Here is a 24,529-nt window from a genome sequence, read left to right as displayed (position 1 = left end):
TTTATAAAATAAAACCTTGAATTTTTACAGTACATTATTCATACATTTAGATAGGACTTAAATGAGGAAATTTCTTATTCACTTTTTTCTTTTACTCATTTTTAAAGCTACCAACAAGACATTACCCATAGATGGACCCTTGTATTCTAACTACTAAAAAGTAGAAAAGTCATAAACCATTTGCTTCTTTATCCTATAGTTGTGACATATTGTGTTTTGAATAGAAGCATCCATGGTTGAGTTTAAACAAAAAATGGTCTGTTGTTTTCATATGCAGTGGAATCCTTTCAATATGCTTGACTTTTGCCTCTGTTAACTCTCTGCCATCTCAACTTTCACTATAAGTAGAACCGTAAAGTGAGTTTTATGTTTGCTTGTTTGTTTGTTTATTTTTAAAAGCCAAAGAGATTTTCTTGGTGCCTATTATCAACCAAGCTATGACCTGTTAATCATGTAGTTTAGGGTCCCTAATAGAGTCATATGAACACTTTTCTGTTTGGTGTTGTTTTCCATTCAGAAATCAACCAGAGGGTTGTATATGTGGTGACTCAGATTTTGTAAAGAGATCATATAGTGTCTTCTTGAATGTTTTATCTAAAAAAAGAAATATAATGGGGTCTGTGCTACTTCTGGCTGATGCAAGACAGGTGAGGATGTTTTTTATCTCAATTAAATAATTCAATTGCTGACAGTCCGCTCCTTGGTGTAGAACAAAAAAAATGGGTTTAAAAATGCTATATGGAAGGAAGCAAACTATTAGTAGAATCTGGATGACCAAAAGGTGCCTTTTCACAGAGCTATAAGTCAAATCTTTCTCTGTAATGGATGTACAGGTCCTTATTTTTCTCAGATGGTTGACAAAAGAGTAATATGATGTTAGTACGACTAAAAATGAAAATCCAATAAATGTGGTTCCAATGAGGCCTGCAGTCTGAGAGATCATGGCTCCTAGTTCCATCTGCTGATTGTAGCACAGGGTCTCTTCTCCTTCTGTGGCCTCCACAACTGAGTAGTATATGATAATTGGAATAATTATGCCTAGAACAACTACCCATATGTAAACACATAGTTTTCTAGCAAAGTTGGGCTGGCGAAATTTTTTCAGTAACTGGCCATAAAATATTTTCTCGTAGCACGAAGTGGTCTCTTGTGTGGAATCCTTTTTCATTAAGGTAGCATAGCGGCTTATGGCAATCCAACTTAAAATTAAGAGGCTGACAAACATACTTACATGCATGGATAGAGTTCCCAAAAAATTGACCACCCTGCATCGCACAGATTGATATTCCCATTGAAAACCTTTCAGGAAATAGATACCCATGAAAGGCATGGCACTGCACACAAGCAAGTTTGCAGTCACAAGATGTGCTAGGTAGATGTGCGTTGATGTTTTCTTAGCTATTTTTGTTAAAAATACCCACTGAGAGAGAGAATTTCCAAAGAGACCAATGATACAAAGGAAGGTATAAATGATCGGTAAAGCCATGGAAGAGATCATGGATGGTTGAATACATGTTGAGTTGTTACTCATTTATATCAGATTTCCTTGAATTTTGCCACAGGAACTAGAACAGAATTGCAGATATTTAGTATTAAAATTATAGATGGTATTTCAGCTAAATAGTTTTTTTATAAAGCATTGGATAAAATAAAATAGTAACATAAATATATTGGATGAAAAGGGAAAGTATAGATGCCTTCTCACCTTTTCTAATCACGATTGTCCAATTGAAATAAAAGAAAGTTGATTATTGTGGATGGTGCCTTTGTCTAAAAAACAAAATTTGATAGAAATAGTTAAATGCCTGAGATTTATTATTTTATACTAGAGAAATTTATAATTCTTATATTAGATTTTAAGGCAATTTGTAAATGACAATTGATTTTTAGCCTAGAAGGGTGATTTAAAAAATTTTAAGGCACATACTAGCCAAAGGAAAGTGTTGCAAAAGTATTTTGTGGCCATGTTAATAGAAGACCGATTTTTAATTACCACGTTAATTGTACATAAATACTTTTCAAAATGGTGTCTTTTCATGGCTAAAGAACTTCTCTATAGTCTAATACTATTAGAAAAGTCACTTTTCATATTTCAGAAGTAAACTTAATTCTACATAAGCACTCAGGCAAGATCCTGAATTGAACAGAAGGAAAGTGTAGTGACCAAGGATAGACACCAGAATCCCAGGGTCCTTACCAAATGGCATCAGTAATTTCTTGTTTCAAATATTTAATGCTAATCTATCATACTTCAATAAAAATCTAGTTTAAGATTCTGTGTCAAAACTATAGTTGCTACTGCTTGTTGGTTAGAGCACCCTCATGTGTCTTTGTGTGTAATTTAGTATCTTGGTTTTTCAGAGAAGTTTTTTTTTAGAAGATATTTTAATCACAGTATAAATGCAGGTGTGATTTTGCTTTTTTAATGTCTTACTTTTAAATATTTCTTGCTTCAAAAGGTATATATACAAACTCCTTTTCATTCTTATTTTTCTCATGCCTTTACTTTCAGGTGGAAGTAAGAAAACTTTTTGGATTCTGGTCAAATAAAAATCATGAGCTCTATTCAGAATGTGCTTCATTTCTCTGTATTTTTCACCATACCTTTCTAAGTACCACATTCTCCACTCTTTTATAATCTAGAATAGGGATTCTCCATCTTTTTCTTCTCATTCTCTCTTTTGATAAACACAAAACTTTTTACTACCCACCGCCTTCTGAGATTCTTGTATGCCCCCAGCCCCTCAGGAATATTTTACTCTCTACCCCTCTTCAGAATCATGATTATGTTTTCTGCATCTTAGATTATAGAAATAGAGATTTTTCCCAAAATATACCATTATAATTTTGAAATAACTTTTTAAACCAATCTTCACCCAAAGGCTTGAAAGCTTGAGTATCTCTAGGTTCAAGTACTAAGACCCTTAATGTCTACCAGTGTCTTTATCATTTTATTTTGTTGCTTTGCGATTTTTATTTAGAAAACGGTCGATATGCTTCAGAGTGAGTTTGTATCTGAATCCAGTACAGCCTGGCAAATTGGAATTGATTTAAAAATCAGTCAGATAAAAAAAAAAAAAAGGTTCTGAAGAACCTAGGGGCAGGACAGGAATAAAGACACAGAGGTAGATAATGGACTTGAGGACACAGGGAGGGGGAGGGTTAATCTGGGACGAAGTGAGAGAGTATCATTGACATATATACACTACCAAATGTAAAATAGATAGCTAGTGGGAAGCAGCTGCATCGCACGGGGAGATCAGCTCGGTGCTTTGTGACCACCTAGAGGGGTGGGATAGGGAGGGTGGGAGGGAGACACAAGAGGGAGGGGATATGGGGATATATGTATACATATAGCTGATTCACTTTGTTATACAGCACAAACTAACACAACATTGTAAAGCAATTATACTCCTATAAAGATGTTCAAAAAAAAAAAAGATTGAGGCTGAAATGAAATGTTTACAGATAAACACCACCTGAGGGAGGTTATCAACAAGAGACTAACTATCACTAAAGGAACTTTAAAGGACGTAGTTTAGGAAGAAAGAAAAATGCTCCCCAAAGGATGGTCTGCAATGCAAAAAGGAATGATGAGCAAATAAAATCGTAAACATTTATGTAAATCCAAACAAAAATGATCACGTATTTTAAGAGTAATTTCAAATTTGTGGATTTAAAACAGGACAGAACGAAAGTGCTGGACAAGAATAATATGCAAGTGAAGACTGGGATCTAACTTGATGATCCAGTGTCTTTGTATTCTTTGGGAGTGGGATTAACATACTGTTTCACTTTAGTATATGTCGAGTTAAATATGCATGACAAAATTTCAAGGTAACCACCTAAAAAATAGGAATAGAGTGCTGAAATTCTAATTTACTGGGGGGTGGGGAGATGGAACAAAAATGAAGAAAAAAAATCAATTAAAATATGGAATGAATATTTTTAAAAAGCAAGATTATAGAAATCATCAAAATAAATATTAATGGACTAACCTTGCCCATGAAAAGAGCAATCAGGGACGCAGTGAGAGAGTGGCATGGACATATATACACTACCAAATGTAAAATAGATAGATAGTGGGAAGCAGCCGCATAGCACAGGGAGATCAGCTCGGTGCTTTGTGTCCATCTAGTTGGGGGGATAGGGAGGGTGGGAGGGAGATGCAAGAGGGAGGAGGTATGGGGATATATGTGTACATATAGCTGATTCACTTTGTTATACAGCAGAAACTAACACAGCAATGTAAAGCAATTATACTCCAATAAAGATGTTTAAAAAAAAAATCGGTCAGAGAGTGAAATTAGCCAGTTTATTTCTTAAGAAAAAATTATCTGATCAAAGTAAATTTTTGTATTACATAAGGAATGGAGCTTCCTTTTATGATGATGTTAAAGAAAAACACTAGCCCCTGCCTTGTGTAGATAATGCATTATGTACTAAAATCTATAAAGGTGGTGCTTCTGTATTAATGGATAGTATTCCTTTTTTTTTTTTTAAACTAGACCACCACATAGAGCATCTGTTATCTCATATTATTCATTACCATTGCCTTGCTTTTCTACTAGCAAATGCTTCAGAACAGAAGAGGGGTAAAAAGACTTTCACAGAGGCTAGCTTTATCAGACAGATGACATCGAAACTCTATAGGAACCTTCACTATAACAAATGACAACTAGTTGACCATCTTTAGCTTCCCAAACATCAAATTTGTATCTACTGTGTACCTCTCCTTTAAAAGTAAAGTTTGATTATAAAACTGCTAGATAATTATTTTCTAAAATTTAGAAAATACTCTAAAGCTTAAGAAATCAAATAACAATCATGTTATATATACAGAATTGCTCTCTAGAAAATGTGTACAAGTCTGCATTCCCCTCAGCAGAATGTCTTGTCTTGAATCACTCCTGTAACACATTGTGCCTCTGCTAATTTGACAAATGAAAGAAGTCTACAATTCTAACTTCAGTTACTAACGATTATCTATATAATTAATATGCTGACCTTTCTTAATGATCAGTTTTCAAAACTTAAACATTTTAGTCCTGTTAGAGTTTTTATAGAGTTAACTTTTAAGTTAAAAGTGATCAGTCTTACCTGTATGAGTAGTTTATGCCAACCAAGGCTCTGTTGTTCAGGGTGGTGATGCTAAATTTCAGATTTTAAATTCTCTGATCATCACTCTTCCATTATCTTTCAGTTTTAGTCAGCATGAATAGATTCTTGCGTGACACGAACTGCAGTGGGAAGAAAAGGAAATTAAACAGAGTATTGAAGAAATTCAATAGTTACGGTAAATGTAGCAACTACCTTCTCAAAAAAAAAAAAAACCAAACTCATTTCTCTATACTGGGAGGAAATTAGTGGACAGTATATATACTGTGCTTCCTTTTGATTATTTCATGAACCGGTTACACCTCATTTAACTTCATTAGCATGCTTGGCAGAAGTTAAGTTCAAAGGTTTAATCCCCACGACTAGTTAGTTTTGTACAATACAGTGGTAGAGGGAACCACTCCATAGTAACCCAATAAAATATTGGTACAAACTTGTCTGTAAAATCGTTTGTGGATGGCTTATTTGCAATTCAGCTTTATCACGAATAAAGGGAAACTAAATGCAAAGTTTTCTTACTTGTAGCAGGTTACTGAAATCAAATATAGAGCTGGGGGATAAAGAAGTGAGGCCCAGAGCAGTACATTCAGGGGTTTGGGTCTCATCTTGGTTAACTAATGAACTAACTTATTCTACTTCAAATTGTCCTGTGCTACCTCCATTCAGCTTCAAAGTAGTACATTGTTTGGAGCATTTCATAATGAATTTGGGGAGTCCTGGAAAGTGCCAGAATCCGAAGACCAAATATGCCTCAAATAAAATCAATAGTTATATTACAATATAAAGAATTGTGAAACCAATTTTATGTATAGTGTTGTTTGATCAGTCTATGAACTATTAACTAAATGAAAGCTAAGTGTGTACAGCTGAGGAGCCAGACCTGCATCACACATTACCCTTCCTTGGGTAGTTAAACCAGTGGGAGTCTGAGAATGGGAACAGAAATCTAATTTCATCAAGCTCGAGCACTTTAGTTATCAGTAAATCTTCATTTAAAATTAATAAACGTACTTTGCCAGTTCTCATAACCCCTGATGCTTATCTTATTTCTTGTTGATTGCATAAATCCTTCCTAATGTTTGCTAATACTTCTCTGTAAAACAAAAGTGAGGACTACCTGAGTGTCTGGATTTTGTTCTGCTGTTATTCATCTTTGCATTTGCAGTGCTTGCCATCATTTAATTAAGAACAGTGACTTATCCAGGGGTACATGGCCATTGATTGCAGAGTAATTTGACCTCTGGAATTCCTATCATTTTTACTTCAACAATTTTTCATGTTCCAGGAAGGAATTATTTAGAACAAAAAAACACTTCAAAATAATTTAGAGAAGAAAGAATGGAAAAGGAATCCTGTTTATAAGTGATTGAAAGATAATTTTAGTATTACCTGTTTGAGGCTTAAGTACCTTCGGTCCAAAAAAAAAAGAATGTCCTTACTCTCCACAACTTATCTTCTATTGTCCCCAAAGTCAGTAGATGACACCATCACTTCTTCAGTTATTCAAGCCAAAAACCTAAGAACCATCCTTGATTCTTCTCTTTCCTTCACATCTCACAGCCAATCAATTGCTGCTACTGCAGCTTCTACCACCACCACTACCACCACCACACCAGTATTAGCCACATTTAATGAAAGCCTATTATGTGCCAGGCATCCTGTTATGTGCTTTATATGCGTGTCTTATTCAATCTTCACAATACCCTGTTAAGTAAATACTATGAAATAAATATCTTCATTTTAAAGGTGAGGAAAAGTGAACCTCAGAAAAGTTGCATAAGTTGCCCAAGGTCATGCAGCCATCTGTCCTCACAGAGCAAGCGATTAAAAAGAACAAGGCCATAGTTGCAATGCCTGTTTTTGATCTAGCCTCTAAAGTCAACACTGTCACTTCTGCAGTATTCTGTTGGTCACCCAAAGCCAGCAGTGATTCAGTGTGGGAGGGATAAATATCAGGAGGTGATGGTCATTGGGAGCCATCTTGGAAGCTGGCTACCACAGATGTCAATCAACCATTGAACCAAAGAGGAGTCAGAAGTACTGCGCAAAACGATGGTCAGATGACTGATAATTTATCGGGCAAGAATGCCTGGATAGGTGTAATTTTCACCATTTCTTCCTCTATTTTGATTTTTTTTTTAGTGCTCTGTAGTTTTCTTAAACAGTGCAATTCACAAATATTTATTGGAGTTCCTACTGTGTTTCTAGTGGCATGTGGAGGTCACAGAAGTATATCAACCACAAGCTAATTTAGGGTCTCTGGAAATTCAAGAGCGGTTCCAGAAGCAAGCCAAGATTCAGATTAATATGTGATGTGTGGTACAGACTTTAAGTGCTCTATGAATTAGAAAGGGAGAAAACTAAATCAGAGTGGTTCTTACAGTCCAGAGGAACCGAAAGGAAAGAGAAGAGAATGCATGGTGAGCAACAATCCTCTGCCAGTACCAGGCAGAACATTTTACATATAAGAGCCCTAGCGATGGGTGGTGGTAGCCCCGTTTTACACATGAGGAAATTGAGTCTCAAAGATGTTAAATAGCATGCCCAAGGTGACACAACTAGTAAATTAACTTCAAGGCACATGTTTGGTTTTTTTCCAACCTCACCCTCTACCTTAGCAGAAATTACTGGTTTTTCTCTAGAGTCAATAAGGGTACCTTATGGTAAGTAAACTGGAATCAAGTTTTGAATACTTTTAATTTCATTCAGACAGGGTTTCTAGACTCTAAGTAGCAGAATTGACTGGAAGAACTCAAGCCCAATTTTTTTCTTTCTTTGAAAACTTTGGACTTCAGTAAGCTAATTTTTATCCCATCAATGTCAGTATAAATTCTTTATGATTTAAGTGATTTTGAGTTCCCTAATTGAAATATAAGGAAATTTTTATTTATATTTTCCTAACATACTGGGAAGTATTATTGCAATTGGTAAAAGGTGTAAATGTCAGAGGATACAAGATTAACAGAAATACAACTTGTCAGGCAGAAATTTCAAGAATTGCAAGTTCTGTGTAAAAGTGGCCCCTTGGACTTTTCTCATTTAGGTCACCTACAGTTTTCTTTGGTTCTCATTCATCTTTCCCATGCTTCTCCTCTTCACAGTTCTGCTTCTGTTTCCAAGTCTAAATGCTCTTGCCTAACCATTCTAATTACTTCCTATATCATTGCCAAATACTGGCTTCCTAAGTGTTCTGCTCTGACCCTTATGATTTACTCCTTGAGGTGTTAGAGTAGTTCCCCAGAGGGTAAGTCCTGCCTTGTACGAAGTTTCCTGCTTTTTAGATGTTTGAGGTTCAAAGGGCGGGCATGCTATAATTTACTTTGACAATCCATGGTGAGCTGTATTCAGCAGGGGTGCATGAGAGCTTTCCTGACGGATTACTGGGGTTAGGATAGGGTCCCTTTTCAACTTGCCTCGGAGCCAGAACCCAGAAGGCACAGGACAGCTCAGTCATACCTGAACCATTGTGCTTCAACTAGACAGTTATTTTGGGCTACCCAAGCTAGTGTCTTCTAAAATGGCGACAGTTGGCCTTTTAAGCACTCTATCTGACCCATCAGAAGTTCAGAGCGTTGGGAGGCTGGTGTGCAGGAAGAGAAGACATGCCTTATGTAGTCCACATTAGAACTTCACATTCAAAAGATAATTATTTCTTCAAGGGGGAGTTGGGGTTGGGGTGCAGTGGAAGCCTTTATCCAGTTCATTGCACACCCGAGCCAGTAGTTACCTTTAGGAGGAGTGAAGCAGAGACCTGTTACTCAAAGCTGTGGTTTGTTCAAGGTTCTCTGAGCCCCCCCCTGCTCTCTTCAGGATGTGGTGTCTGGCCACAGCCCTGTCTTTGTCTCCAGTTGCACTGTGCTCGGGCCCTCGCTGTCTACCACTAGCAGCTATAATCATGGCTGTCCCACCCTTAATCAGGGTGTGAAGATCCTCTACTTGCTGCTACGAGCTGGTTTCTCAGCAAACCATGGGAGTATTTTCCTCAAGAACTATTAAAAGACGGCAGAAATTACAGTCCAAAGTTTGTAAATTTATAATAGCACAGAAAAGTGATTAGCTTTGTAAGAAAGGTCTAATGACTAAATGGACCCTCCAATCAGAGTTTCACTATACTTCACCTTTGGCTTTTGTCTTTCCATATCAGCTTGAATGCACTGGATAGACATTTTCTTCTAGAAATGCACACCATAGAAACATGGTGACAGTCATTAGAATTGGAATGACCTCAGAAGTGGCAGTTGGAAAACAGATGGGAAATTAGCAGGTTTAGGGAAAGGGAAACTTTAGCATTGGATTAGATGAGGCAAAGATATTTTTGAGGACAGTCAAATTTTGAATTTCAACATCTTTGAGTCAGTCAAGTTTGGTTCATATCATGCTTCAGAACCTACCTTTTTTTTCAGGTTCTTTGAAAAGCCAAAAGTAGATTAAAATTTCTGAAAATGAAGCATTTGATTATAGAATTCTAAAAATAATTTAGGCCATTGTATTGCCACAGGTACAAAACACATACATACACCTTGGATTATGACTTGCAATGAGATTTAGGGAGTTAAAAAGACATCATATATCAGTGCCCAGAAACCTCACCACTGCCCCTTTCTTCTCAAGACCATTTCCTGGACATTTTATTACCAATCACTTCTTTGGAATTTCTAGATAAAATTGTCTTGAGGTTAAATCTCCTGCTCCATGTCACTATCTTTATTCAAGGGGAAAAAAAAGAGATGTCAAAGGAGGATGAGGAAGAGTTGGGTATCTGAGGTCTTACATCCTGTACCTATTAGTATCTATATTTATTTTCTCTTATTAAGAACCCCAAGTATTGAAGTAACAAGCTTTCCTGAGAACCACTTTTAGAAAATGTATAATAATAATAAATGACAGCCACTGAAGTACTTTTATATATATTCACTTAATTGTTAAGATATTTAATTAAGATATCTCTCAGATGGCTACTATTATTACTATCATTTTCTAGATCAGAAGATTTAGGTCCATTTAGGATAAATAACTTGTTGATGGTTATGTAACTGGTGTATTGTAGGGCCTATATTTGAACCCAGGTAGTGTGACTTCAGATCCCATATTCTTAGCTACTACCAGAATCTGGATTATTGTTTTAGATAAAGGTGACCAAGTGTCCCTGGTGACCAAAAATGTATCAGTTTTCAATCTGGAAATTTATTAATTACTTATCAGTTACAGAGGGGAAAAGTACTAGTACAATGGAGAGTTGGCAGCAATCTGATGGTCATATTTTGAGACTCTCTGAATATATTTTTTCCGCTTTCACCCAGTGGATTTTAGCATTCATTGATGGTCCTTGCCTGAATCATTGCTTATATTGGTGCTTGTGTCTTTATAATGTTTTGACAGAGATATATTAGACTTGAAGTAGTCATTTTAAGGTATCACTCTAAACAAGTGTTGGTGTCTTATTAGATATTTCTCAAATTGTACTATATATGGTATAGTTTCTAATATTACCATGTGGTCTCTTCTTCCTCCTCCATCAAAAAGCCAGCCTAAAATCTATTGTTTTAATAAACCTACAAATAAAATATTGAAGCCAGGAAATATAAGTTCTCTGGAGTTCCATATTGCCAGAAGTAACTGGTAGAGAAAATTGGAAAGAAGAAACCACAGTTACATTTTAACACAGAAAAAGTCTGTAGAGAATCATTTCTTTGGCGACGCTTTGACCAGCAGAGGGCAATCTATTACCAGCCCTAGTTAAACCTCTTTTGCTGTTAAAGGCTGAAGCATAAACTGCCCGCCTTGCACTATTTTCCAGCTAGAAACTTAGAACAATTTAAAAGTTTAGTTTTTTTAAGCTCTAACAAAATGATTCTTTATCTTAGTAGCTGAAAAACACTTTAAACGTGATAGAATAAAAATAATTGTATGGACAATGGATTTCTGTCCTTAAGCTGAAAACCCATTGACACTCATCTGCCTTTAATAGGCTATGTCCTTTGGAGATTTCGTTTTGTTTTGTACTAGTGATTATCACAAGAGTCACCTTTGTAAAATCATTCAGAACTACAATTATCCTAGCGGTAAAAAGAAAGTCTGACATTTTAGTATGCGAAAGTTTTTCTCATATCTTTAGTTTTTCTTAACTTTTTTTTTTAATCATAGCAATTCATGGACATAGTTTTTAATAGTCAAATAATACTAAAAGGCTTGTAATGTAAACGACATGTCATGTTTATCAACAAGTGTAATTTAAAGTGTATTTTACCTAATGAAGAAAGCATAGGAGAAATCACCTTTACCCTCCACTGTAGTCACTTCTTCCTGTCAACTTAAACTACATAGATCCCCTCCTGTTAAGATACCACCTAACCAGTTGCCTCATCATGCAGCATATGCTTGTTATCTCTGACAACTCATGGTTCGTTACTAAATCTTCAATAACCCTGCCACTCTCCACTCTGCAGTGGTTTGGAAAATAAATATCTCTCCCTCTCTCTTTCACACCCAGATACACACACACACACACACACAGAGACACACACACACAGCTTTTAAGCAAAACAGAGGCATTGTCTTTTTTGTTAATGAAATTACTTACTATATTTGTTGTCACCTTTTTAGAAATTAATGGTACACATATTTTAAATTTAATTTTATATGCATCATTTACCTATTGCTGCATGCCAAACCACCGCCAGACTTGGTGGCTTATGACAACAACCATTTGTTCGTTCTCAATCCTGCAATTTGTTCTGGGCTCAGCCAGGCAGTTCTACTGTCAGTCTCTCCTGGAGTCATTCATGCAGCTTCTTAGTTATCTGGCAGCTCAGCTGAGGCTGGATGGTCCATGATGGTCTCTCTCATGTCTGGAGCCTCAGCTGAGATGGTTGTGCGGGCTGAGTATCTCCATGTGATATTTCATCCTGGGTTTATTTACACCGTGATGGTCTTGGGGTTCCAGGAGCACAAAACTGGAAGCTGCAAGGCCTCTTAAGGCCTTGCTTAGATGCCATACAATGTCCACCACGTTTTATTGGTCAAAGCAAGTCACGATACTTGCTCAGATTCAAGAGGTGGGCAAAGACTCCAATTCTGGATGGGAAGAGCTGCAGAGAATTTATTTTTTTTTAATTTATTCATTTAATTTATTTATTTTTGGCTGCGTTGGGTCTTCTTTGCTGCGCGTGGGCTTTCTCTAGTTGCAGCTAGCGGGGGCTATTCTTCGTTGCGGTGCGCGGGCTTCCCATTGCGGTGGTGTCTCGTTGCTCTCTTGTTGGCGGAGCCCGGGCTGTAGAGTGCAGGCTCAGTAGTTGTGGCGCACGGGCTTAGTTGCTCCGTGGCATGTGGGATCTTCCCGGACCAGGGCTCGAACCCGTGTCCGCTGCATTGGCAGGTGGATTCTTAACCACTGAGCCATCAGGGAAGTCCCGCTGCAGAGAATTTTAATCTACCACATTTTCTTTACTGTGCTTGCAACAGCAGTGTTCTAACTAGATTTTTATATTTTTTTCCTCAAAGCACAGTACATTGGCTCTTCCTTTGGGATTAATATAGTATGTGTACCTCAGAGTCCATTGCTTCTTGGATAACATCCAAAAAGAAAAGTTAAGTTTACTTTGCAAAGGGATACCCACTGTGCCTCAGTTCAGTCTTGGAGCTGTCATTTTCTTTTGATTATTTCTTGTATTAAAAGGTGTACTGAAAGTATCAGGAATCCATGCTGTTTCCTTTGTACTTTTTATCCTCTGTAAATAGCCCTTTTCTATTTCCAGAACTAATCTAGCTTTTCAGTAAAACTAGAAGAAAAGTCTGTTTCTGCTTATCTGATCCTAAGAACTGGATAATTAATTGAGATCTCCAATACTAGAGCCTAAAAGGATACAGAGGGATGCTTAGTCTAGCTTGCCCCTTTAGTAGCTTTTCCCCCCACCATGCTAGGTTATACTTATTACTGGAGGTTTAGTTATTTGCAGGATCACAAATGCTAACTATCAGAGCATGAGACCATCAGTTACTTATTTAGCTGACACCTCTCACTACTTGCCACATATATTTGGAACTCTATAATCAGTCCGCACAAGAGCTGACCCTGTGTGTTCCAGTGTTTTTCAAGTCTCACTGGCCACAAAGGGGAACTGAATATGAACATGCATGCAAACCTCATCAGTTCCCTTTGCAACCAGCTGAAAGTTGTTTTTAATATAGCGGAAACTGTTTTTCTTTTGAGTACAAACGAAATTTCCACCCAAATAATGAAGCATTTCTGCTTCTGACAAATCAGGGAACACATAAGAGGACACTAAATTGCGAGAAAGGCAATTAAAAGAGAAAGTCAGAAAATAAAGAGATAAAACTGAACTGGGGAAGAGAAAGAGGTGCTGCTGAGTACAGGAAAGGAAAAAAAAATAGAGGGGCAGTACTGAAGATCTTGGTAGGTGATAGAACATGAGAAGAGGCAGGAAACATAGAAAGGAAATGTGTATAACAGGAAAGGGCCTGTAACAGTATTGCCAGCAGTAAAAAAGGAAGGCATTAAGATTTTTTAGTCCAGAAGTTTGCCATTGGATAAAATTTGAAAATATCACACATCAGAGGGATTACCATTCCCACCTGAGTTTATACTATTGAGCCAGTTTTACAGTGAAGGTGCCTTGACCCCGCTTCAGGATGCAATGCAGTAACCTGTTTGACCGCTCTGATTATGCATAACAAAGCCAAGGATCAGTAAGAAAGCAAAGAAATGAGCACCTAACATAACAAATGTCACAAAACTCCCAGAATCCATCAACTTATTTTAGATAGAGTTTAAACAGTCTCTGTAGCAGTAAATATTAATGAATGCCTGTGATGTGCTGAGCAAGGGACATGGGACAAATCTGCTACAAAAGAAGATTCTGGGAAACTGCTTGGGGACCATTGACCATACAGCAAGCAGCCTCCTTCCTCTGCCCCCCAGCCGCACACATCTGAATAGCCCTGAGGGCATGACTGTATGGGCACAACATGATGGGGCAACAAGATCACAGGAGGCCCCTGGTTGCCACTCATTATTAAGGTATTGAATGTTCTGTAAAACCCAAAACTTCTGTTAAAGGGATCTAAAGAACATCTAATCCAAACTTTATTAAATGCTCGAAATGCTTTGCTGCCTTTCCAGCCTGCTGAGGATCCATACTATATTGAAATAGTTCTACTAGCAAATAACTCACTGGCTTTCTATTCCATTTGAGATCTGCAATTGTTAGAAAAGCCTCTTCTACAGTCTGGTGAAACATGCTGCTTGCAACTCCCATCCTTCACTGGTCCTCTTTCTGCTTGCTCTCTGAGGCTACACACACACACACACACACACACACGCACGCACGCACGCACATATTTTTGCTCTAATGCCTTTCTTTTAGTCTGCTTTAAGGCTAAGTAATCCCATTCTTTCAGACTGTCCCTCTTCTGGCATCCTCTCCTCTTCTACTTGCTCAAGTTTCAGAGTATGGTTCTGACAGCATGGGTCTGCTGTAGCTCCTGTCCTGGACGTTGCTGTTATTAGTGAAAGCTAAAGTTAAATTACCCTTTATGAGTGCTTTCCCCACCTCATTTGGTCCAGGTCAGCTTCCACTGTGTATCTTCCTAGTTCTGGTGTGTATCTTCAGCTTCTGACCATTCCATTTTATATATTTCCCCTGTCTTTCCTTTGGCATTTGAGTATTTCAGTAACATATATTGAATGTTTCCTAATGGCCAAGAACATTTATTCACTCGTTTAGTCTCCATAACACTATGAGTTAGGTGTTCCTATTATTTTTGTTTTCTCAGTAGAGGAAAGAGAGCTTGTACAAAGTTACATAGTAAGTGGTGGAGCCAGAAATTGAACTCAGGCAGTCTGGTTGCAGCAGCTGCCCTATTAACCTGTCCATTATGCTGCCTCTCAGTTCATTATTTAATGTTTAATGTCAGTAGGCTAAGAAGACCTATTGGATGCAGCGCCACCATAATCCTCCCCATGGCTTTACCAGTGGGATGGTAATACTCTTGGTCCATTGGTTAAGACTGTTCCCCTGGACTCTGTCTGGGTGGGCAATACCAACATCTTCCTAGTCTCCACCCCCCTTTTTCTAACAAGTTTCCCTCACTTACCTGCTAGTGAATGGCCAATTCTTTCTTTAAATATGTTGATACACTTAACAGGTCAGCTCCTGGTCTAGGAGACTTTCTATCCCTTTAAAATCGTTTGCATATCTGTAATACTTAGATGTTTGAATTTTGTAGGTTAAGTCTGAGAAAACATTTTTGTTCTCAGGGGACACCTCGTTTGCACTCCTATGTACTATACTATTTCTGACTGAAATGCCAAGCTGTCTAATTATAAGATAATTTCATCTGCAAATTCTTTAGCTTGGTCCTTGAGGGGTGTATATATTTCAGAAGGCCAGGGTTCATCTAGATTTATTGATTAGAAAACGTCTTCCTTTCCTTATGGTGTCTGGCAAAAGAAACCATAAGCAAAGTAAAAGACAAGTCCCATACTGGTAGAAGTTATTTGCAACCCATATAAAGAACAAAAGATTAGTATACATAATATATAAAGAATTATTTCAACAATTTGAAAGAAAAAAAAAGAACAAAAGCAACTCATTAAAGGGAAAAGGGGAAATGGTGTAGATATGAATAGATGATTCACCCAAGAAGAAACATGAATGGGCAAAAAAGAAACATGAGGTGATGCTGCTCCATTTCACTGGCAGTCAGGGAGGCACAAATTAAAACCACAGGGAGATGCCATTTCACACCTCCCAGATTGGCAAAAGTTAGTAAATCTGATAAAACCAAGTACTGGTGAGGAAGTGGGTAGAGGAACTCTTATCTTACTAGTGGTGGGATAGGTGTATAAATTGGTAAAATCACTTTGGAGAGCAGTTTGTCACAACTGAAATAAACTGAAGATGTTTATACCCTTTACAACCAAGCATTTCTACTTCTAAGTGTCAGCCATAGAAAAATTCCACACGTGCACACAGGAGACTTCGCTTGAGCGTGGTTTCTAATAGTGAAAAAGTGGAAACCACCTAAAGGCCCATTGTTAGGAGAAATGGAGAATTGAACTGTTGTTTATTCTCACAGTAAAACACTATGCATCTGTTAAAATGAATGAATCTATCAACACAAACATAATTTGAGTGAAAAAAGTTACAAAAGGATGTATTAGTGAGATACTATTTGTTAAATTTTAAAAACAAAAACTAATGCACATTGTTATTCATGCCACTTACGAATGTTATAATAGTATAAACATGTACATCAAAATGATATACACTAACTTTAGGCAAGAGGCTACCTCTGGATGAGCTTTAGTATGTCTTCTTGGATTATGTATAGGTACAAGAGAACAGTTAAGCAAATAGGGCCAAAACATTAACATCTGCACAATTTGGGTGATGGGTGCTTAGCTGCCTGTTATGTTGTATTTTCACTTTTTTGTATGTTTGAAATATTTTATACCTAAAAAATGATTATATGTGGAATTACCAAACCAGAGTATAACTGTAACAGTTAACTGTTGCTCCTGGAATAACTTGCATGGCTTACTAACACAAAAAGAGATTCTATGCATCATCAATACCTGTATCCAAACCACAATTAGAAACCTTTTCCAAAGCTCATCTTATGATGGTTCTTTATGCATTTCCTGGGCTAGAAGCAAAATTAATAAGGGTGAGATGCTCTAATTTGATTTCTTTCTTTTTTCTCCTTCTATTCAACCTGTATGCTTTTGTACTGCTTTATTGTCCATGTTTCAGGCAGAGCTTTCACAGAGTGTACAAATGTGTGATAGCTAGAAAACTAGTTCTTTAAGATTTTGGTCTTTTGACATCACACAATTTTGATGAGTAATAAGCAGAATTTTTTGCCCTAAATACATATTAATACCCATTTATGGTTTTTTTAAAAAACAAAAGACATCTCAGTAATTACCATTGTGCTTGGGCAGAATGAAATGAAAACGAAAAGCAGTGTCTTAGCAGAGACAATGCCTGTGGAATAAAAGTCTACCAACTTGCATCCCCTCATATGTAAAATACAGAAAATACTTCAATCACGATGCAATGAGGAGTAAATGATAGGAGTAAATGCATTGCGAGCACCCAGCACAGTAAAAGGTACATAAATATATTTTACTTTGCTTCCCATTCCGTTGCATGTAAACTTGAAGGGGGGAAATAAGAGGCAAAATAGAAGTTTAGGACAAACCTAGCACTTCCATTTTAGCTCTGAGTCTATTGTTACCACCACGCAAGCAGTCCTCCACGTCTTAATTTGAAAACCGGACTGAACTGAGGCACTATAGCAGCCACTTATAGGAATGTGTTCTCAACTTGGCCATGTAGCTACGAAAAAGGACACTGCATCATCCATCGTGAGAGTTTCTATCTCATTCGAGTTGTCATAGTTCAGATTATATTCTGAGATTCAAATGCTTTCTTCTGATCAAAAATACAAGTTTCTTTAGAAGTTTATGGTGTCCGTTGGTGCCTGACATAAAAAACTCTCCAGTAAATGTCATATCTGTTGTGAATATTTTTCTCACTTTGTGCTTTTGCTTTTATTTTTGTTTATGGTTTTTGACCAAAAAATAGTCTACTTTTAAAAGTCAAATCTATGCATCTTTCCCTGTGCTTATTTCTATTTTATTAATAGGAATTCTTTTCCCTTCCACAGATGAGTTAGTCACATATTTTTAAGTCTTTTAATGCATTCATTATTTACATTTAACTCTTTGATCCAGTTATAATTTTTTTTGGTGTGATATGAGGCGAGGCTATAAATTGGCTTTTATTTTAAATAAGCACAGCACTATTTATTAATTCATTTCTTCCTTCCCCGATGCTTTTTGTGGTGTCTCCTTTATTTGCAGTGATTCTCTTTGAAGGAGGAAAGTGTATCAGAGTCACTCAGAAAACTTTTTAAAAATTCATTTAACAGCAGAAACTAACACACCATTGTAAAGCAATTATACTCCAATACAGATGTTTAAAGAAAAATTCACTGAACCCCACTTTGCAAGCTTCTAGCATATCTTGACTAACAGAATCCTAGGTTGCCCTCTGATTTGTTCCTGCTCCTACCCTGTTGAGAGTGATTAATTTGTCATATAATCTTCTCATGTATCGTTGAGGGTCTGCGTAGAGCTGTGCATTCTGTTCCATTGATAAGTTTATCTTTGCATGTGCTCCACAGTGTTATCCTTAATGAAGGATAAGAATATATTTTAATATCTGGTAAAAATAAGTTTCCATTCATACTTCAAAAGGCTAAAAAATAATTAGCCTGTTAACATGTTTCTGCAAAATCCAGGCTGCCTGTTGAGAGAACTCTATTTCATGCTGTTTTTCTCTTATGGATAACTTTTCAGTAAGGCTTTGCTTCACAGAGCTGTAATTATATTAGTTCTACTTTCATATCAGCAGGACTGAAGAATCCATTTTGAAAAGAAGTTGAAAACAAAACCTTCTGTACTAGAACAGAATTTTCTTTTTCTATTGACCTGATCTTAGAAATTCAACTGCCATCAAACCCAGCTCTGCACAGAATACTTTTCCAAAACTAACAGCAAAACTCAGCATTTAGGTCTTACTCTCGCAACCAGGCAGTCAATTATGCCTTTGTTTGGTTTTGCATATGTGAGATGTTATTTAGAAACCTGTTCTCAAGATCTTTTGCAAGGTGAGGCTATGTATATACTTCTGAATTTCCCTTTTCTGTATGCTTCTAGAACTAAATCTTGGCTTGGGGGAGGTAGGGACAGTGTTTCCTACTTGTGTACACCAATGCTCAATAAGAAATAAAAGATTATATGTAATAAATAGCCTTAAATTTGGTAAGTTTAGCAAATTTTTCTAAAAATTTAGAAACATTCTCAGGATTCAGGTTACTCTAAGGTATGTTATTAGTGAAACTTCTGTCGGTAAAGAAAATCTGTTAGGAGCTTATAGATAGGTTGACTTTTAACAAAATTTATTTTATCACAAATATTATAGCAAGAATTGACTCAGTGTACTTTTTTACTTTTTTAAGAATGCCATTGTGCAGGGCTTTATAGGGATCATCTCATTTAATATAAATAATGAGAAAGCTTCTAGAATTATGAGTGTATATGTGTTTCTTTTAATGTTCCATAAAACTACTACTAGTAATAATAATAATGTAATTTAACCATTCAAACTGTATGTTTACAATAGACACATGTAGGGATATAAAATGTTTACCAATAATGTAAAAAAGATTTTAATTTTGAGAACATGAGAGAAAATCAGTATTGTCATATTTTTAAATTATACAAACAGAAATACTGAATTTCAGTTTGGTATTTGTTAACAATTGTCAGAGCAGAGTAATTAATATAAAATTTATTACTTTTTTCTGAGCCTCTGATTTTTCTGCAAATTTCTATTTTTATTCTCAAATGTTTCTTGTTTTTTAAATATAATTCTGCTTTGACCTATTGTTTGTTCAACCATTTGTGTACACTTATTGAAATACAACTAACTGAACACTAACTGTATATAGTCCAAATCTCATTAAAATAAATTCAGCCCTAACGAAATTCTTCATACTCTTTAATATTGATTTCCCAGTCAGTGGCCTACCTGAAGTTTGAAGAAGTATTCTGACTATAAAAAAAAAAAATTCCCATACTCTGTGACAGAAACTTAAGAATGGATCCTTGCAGTTTGTCATAACAGGCTTTTACATATTAAGTCAACAGCATTCTGATTCTGTGTGTAATCAAAAAACTGTTATAAAGCAAAAACTAACACACCATTGTAAAGCAATAATACTCCAATAAAGATGTTAAAAAAAAAAAGAACAATGCTGGCCAAACTTTTGAGAATGGTTGCCTTAATGACATCTCCTGATTACAATTGTATGACGTTTTCTGCAGCTATATCTAGATACATTGACTAGGAAAAAAACAAAATAACCTACTTTTTCAGTTCGTTAAGCACCCCTTCCCTCCCTCCTTCCCTTCTCGTTCATCCATCCATTCATTCACTCGTTCATTCAGTTATTCAACAAATATGTATTGATCTTCTTCGTGCCAGGCAATGCAACTATGCTCTGGGTAGTCAGTGATGAATGAGGGCCCTTTTGAAACCCGCTTACACTGTTGGTGGGAATGTAAATTGGGGCAGCCACTATGGAAAACAGTATGGAGGTTCCTCAAAAAACTAAAGATAGAGTTGCCATATGATCCAGCAATCCCACTCCTGGGCATATATCCAGAGAAAACTATAATTCAAAAAGATACATGCACCCCTGTGTTCATAGCAGCACTATTCACAATAGCCAAGACATGGAAACAACCTAAATGTCCATCGACAGATGAATGGATAAAGAAGATGTGGTATACACACACACACACACACACACACACACACACACACACACAATGGAATAGTACTCAGCCATAAAAAAAGAATAAAATAATGCCATTTGCAGCAACATGGATGGACCTAGATATTATCATACTAAGGGAAGTAAGTCAGAAACGGAAAGACAAATACCATATAATATCACTTGCATGTGGAATCTAAAATATGACACAAATGAATTTATCTACGATACAGAAACAGACTGACAGATATAGAGAACAGACTTGCAGTTGCCAAGGGGGTTGCCCTTGGGATGAGGGAGGGCTGGATTGGGAGTTTGGGATTAGCAGATACAAACTAGTATATATAGAATAGATAAACAACAAGGTCCTACTGTATAGCACAGGGAACTACATTCAATATCCTGTGATAAACCATAATGGAAAAGAATATGAAAAAGAATATATATATATGTATATATGTATAACTGAATCACTTTGCTGTACAGCAGAAATTAACACAACATTGTAAATCAACTATACTTCAATAAGATAAATTTTAAAAAAAAGAATACGAATAAGGGCCCTTTCTCTTAGAGCTTACTCTCTAGTTATTTTTGAACACACATGAAAATTTCAGAATTTGCTCCTTTTAATTCTAACCTACAGGTTTTCTTTATTGTTATGAAATATTTCAAACACTCAGATATATACCAAAAGTTACATAACAAATACCCATGTATTACCACACAGGTTTAACAGACATTATTAATATTTTGCCATGTTTGCTTCAAATCTCTCCAGATGTAACCGTTAACCTTAAGTGGGTATATATGTTTGTGTATATTATGACGTATGTTTTATATTTTTATTGCATATGTATAGATCTGTAAAGAATACGGTATTGTTTTATGTGGTTTTGTATTTTACATAAGTGATTTCATAGGGTCCATACCCTTTTGCAGTTTTTGTTTTTTATTCAACATTATTTTTGCCAATTCTCCACGTTGATGCATGCAGATGAAGGTTTTTTCTCCATTCCTTTGCTAATGCATACTCATACTTAGGTTGTTTACATTTGTTTAGTATTGTGAGCAGTAGGTCACTGAGCATCTTTACACATGTTTTCTTGTATACATGTTTGAGTGGTTCTGTAAGATGTATACCTAGTAGTGGACTTGCTGGATCATAGGGTGTACACGTCTTCAATTTTGCTTTATCAAAGTGTATGGTCCAAGATGGCTGAATTGTTTATAAATCTGTTTTAAGTAAGGTGCAGTCTTAAGTACTGTCGCTAGGCTATTGAATTTTAGCTCACCTATTGTACTAAGCAGTGATAGATAGTGGGTGATTTCATTTTTTATTAGAATTTTATTATTTCATCTGTTAATAGAGGTTTAGACATAAGTGAATACAGTGGCAAGTTATACAAGCTTTTTAAATGACAATGAACATATATTTTCTGACATTTTAAGTTGGTCCTCAAATCAGTTAACTTTTAAGCACACTTTAAATTAGTATTAGGTACTTGATTTTGAATAGCTACTTTAGTGACCTGAGAAACTATAACATTTTCTTTAATTATTCTGTGGTTAAAACCATAAATTTCATTTAATTTTATAATCTATGTTAACAGTGTTAGCCTAAAAGATTTTATATACAGATTTAAAATCTAGTGATGAGTGTAAGCTTGCACTTAAAATATTTTATAATTAAGCAAATGAAATATCACAAATAAGCAAGGAACTTTGGGAGGATCTAAGCTTTGTAAATGCTAGAGCTTTGTTTCATAATTTTTTGTTCTTCAAGGAATTAGGCTGTATTTTATCATTCTTTTTAATATGTTTACCGTAAGGGCTTTAAGAAGTAGACTGAATTTTAGCTGCAGCAAATGTATCATGCAGGGAGTATCCTGGTTTAAATTCTGAAGTGCTTTCACTCCTGCTCGCTTCCCCTTGAAATCGTCTGGAAAGAAGTTGGCACATTATTTTGCGAATGTTACTGGACATCAGGAAATACATGACTGGATCTAAACAGCTATTAAAAGATGAGAAAACCAGCATGATCTCATTGGTTTTGTGAACGATTTCCTTCCAATAGCAAGACGACATATTTAGCTGTGAAGAAATATAGACAAATCGGAAGCCATGATAGGGAACAAAACATACAGTAAAAATGATAAGCACAATAAAGGAATTCCGGGCTGTAGTGGCATATTTGCCAGAATTAGGAAATTTTGACCTCCTTTTAGAAATCCTCAATAGATTCTTGCCAATCTTAATATATGAAAGGATTATTAGTAGGAAAATTAGCCAGAACATTACCACAAGAATGTAGTTAAAAATTGCTTCTCCTTTTGCATTATGCTTATCTCTATAATGGAAACACATTGTGGAATTATGACCTCCTTTCTTAAGGGTTAAAATAATCATAGTTAAAAATCCAGCAAGAGCAATTATCCATACTATACAGCAAACATAAATACTCTGTTTGGTTGTTATTGCCTTCCGTTGTTGTACAGACCGATTAATTTTTATGTAGCGATCCAAACTGATGAATCCAAGCAAAATAATGCTAATGTACATGTTCATATAAAATAGTGTTCCCACAGTCTTGCAAAGAATCACACCTAGTGTCCACTTGTTTTGGTTAATGTGATACATTATTCGGAAAGGGAGGCAGAAGATAAGTAAGAGGTCTGCAATGGCCACATTGAGTAGGTAAATCTGAATGGAATTTCTTTTGCGGTGGATACCCAGAAATACATAGAGGGCAATTATGTTTCCAACGAGGCCCACGATGAAAATAACAGAGTAGAATGTTGTTAACACACTAGAGAGTAATTTTTCGTCCATGGAACAGGCAGTAAAATTTGATGCTCCTGAGAAGTTGTGTGGCCATTGGACGCTGTGATTAGTTATAAAGTGCACTCCCTGGGAGGAGCAAGGCCAGCTGCTGACTGAAGTTGTCGTCATTGTTACCATCTGACTTCTCGTTGTCTTCTGTAGGGATCAAAAAGTGAAGGTGCTAAATGACATGTTCCTTGACTGTAGCTTTTATGTCTTCAGATTTCTCCTACAACAGAATGCCAAACATTGAGTGAGTCACTTGTTATTTTAATAACAATTACTTTAGCTCAAAGCACAAATAGTAAATGATTTATTTTCAGACATTGTGGGAAGCTTTCCTTTTATCTTACTTTGGACCATTTGGATATCTACACAATATATGTAGCAGCATTATGGTATCACAAAACAAGCAGCACATATAGTAGAATCTTGTGGAATGTCCTGATCTAACCTTTTCTATGCTATGACAAATGTTCAAGGTTTGTTTCATTTATTATATTAAAATAAATATCTGAACTATGGAATCACCTTTTCTTAGGGAAGTTTTTATGGGAATAGAGATGGAGGTGAAATGACAGCTCATATTTTTCGAAGATGAGTGTCAGTTTCCCTAAAGGTAGTTACAGACATGAGTGAGCTGGGCCCACTGCTGGCCCCTGTCCAGCTTCCTGCCTTGACTCTTTTCCTCATAGGTGGCATTCATTCATTTCGACACGTGTTGCCACATGGTATGTGACAGATAAACTGTGGCAGTCTGTCATTCCATGGTGGGAATTGGGGAAATGGTCCTAAATTTCTTCCTTTTCAACCTAACACCAAGTTGAGGGTATTAAAATCACTTGCCTACGGGGGCATGCAATTACCGTAACAGACCAATAGAGCACAGCACTTGCCTCATTAGGCAGGCTTGTAACACTGCACAGGAGAGCAAAGTAGCCAAACAAAACCAAGTCAGGTGGTGACAGCCGCCAGTTAGGCACCTTGGAGAGTCTCCTTGACCTAGAAGCATAGAACATAGAGTGATAATGTAGATGGGAAAGAGGATGTGTAATCCAAGATTTTGGAAGGAAGTAACTGCAGCTGAAATATTCCTTGGGCTAGGTCATGTGAGACTGTTTGTAAAATAGTGTGTGAATTCCACTTGTTTGTGGCAGCAGAGAATGTTAGCAGTGCTATTTGTTACTGGCTCTTTGCTGGGCATTGGCTGCTGTGAAGA

General features: G+C 36.4%; 3 protein-coding genes across 10 annotated transcripts in view; 1 reads left to right on the top strand and 2 right to left on the bottom strand.

Annotated features, from left to right (window-relative positions):
• CASK (calcium/calmodulin dependent serine protein kinase) overlaps positions 1-24,529 on the top strand; it is a 414,851-nt gene that overhangs the window by 245,062 nt on the left and 145,260 nt on the right. The window lies entirely within an intron of this gene.
• Positions 521-1,531, bottom strand: GPR82 (G protein-coupled receptor 82). The gene has a single exon (XM_061179376.1). It carries the CDS (start codon positions 1,529-1,531, stop codon positions 521-523), a length of 1,011 nt encoding a protein of 336 aa, XP_061035359.1.
• GPR34 (G protein-coupled receptor 34) lies at positions 22,324-23,451 on the bottom strand. Its single transcript, XM_061179032.1, has one exon. It carries the CDS (start codon positions 23,446-23,448, stop codon positions 22,324-22,326), a length of 1,125 nt encoding a protein of 374 aa, XP_061035015.1. The 5' UTR covers positions 23,449-23,451.

The sequence above is a fragment of the Eubalaena glacialis genome, chromosome X (assembly GCF_028564815.1).
Source record: "Eubalaena glacialis isolate mEubGla1 chromosome X, mEubGla1.1.hap2.+ XY, whole genome shotgun sequence".
NCBI classification, from domain to species: Eukaryota; Metazoa; Chordata; class Mammalia; order Artiodactyla; family Balaenidae; genus Eubalaena; species Eubalaena glacialis.
This window is presented reverse-complemented; position numbering and strand designations above follow the sequence as displayed.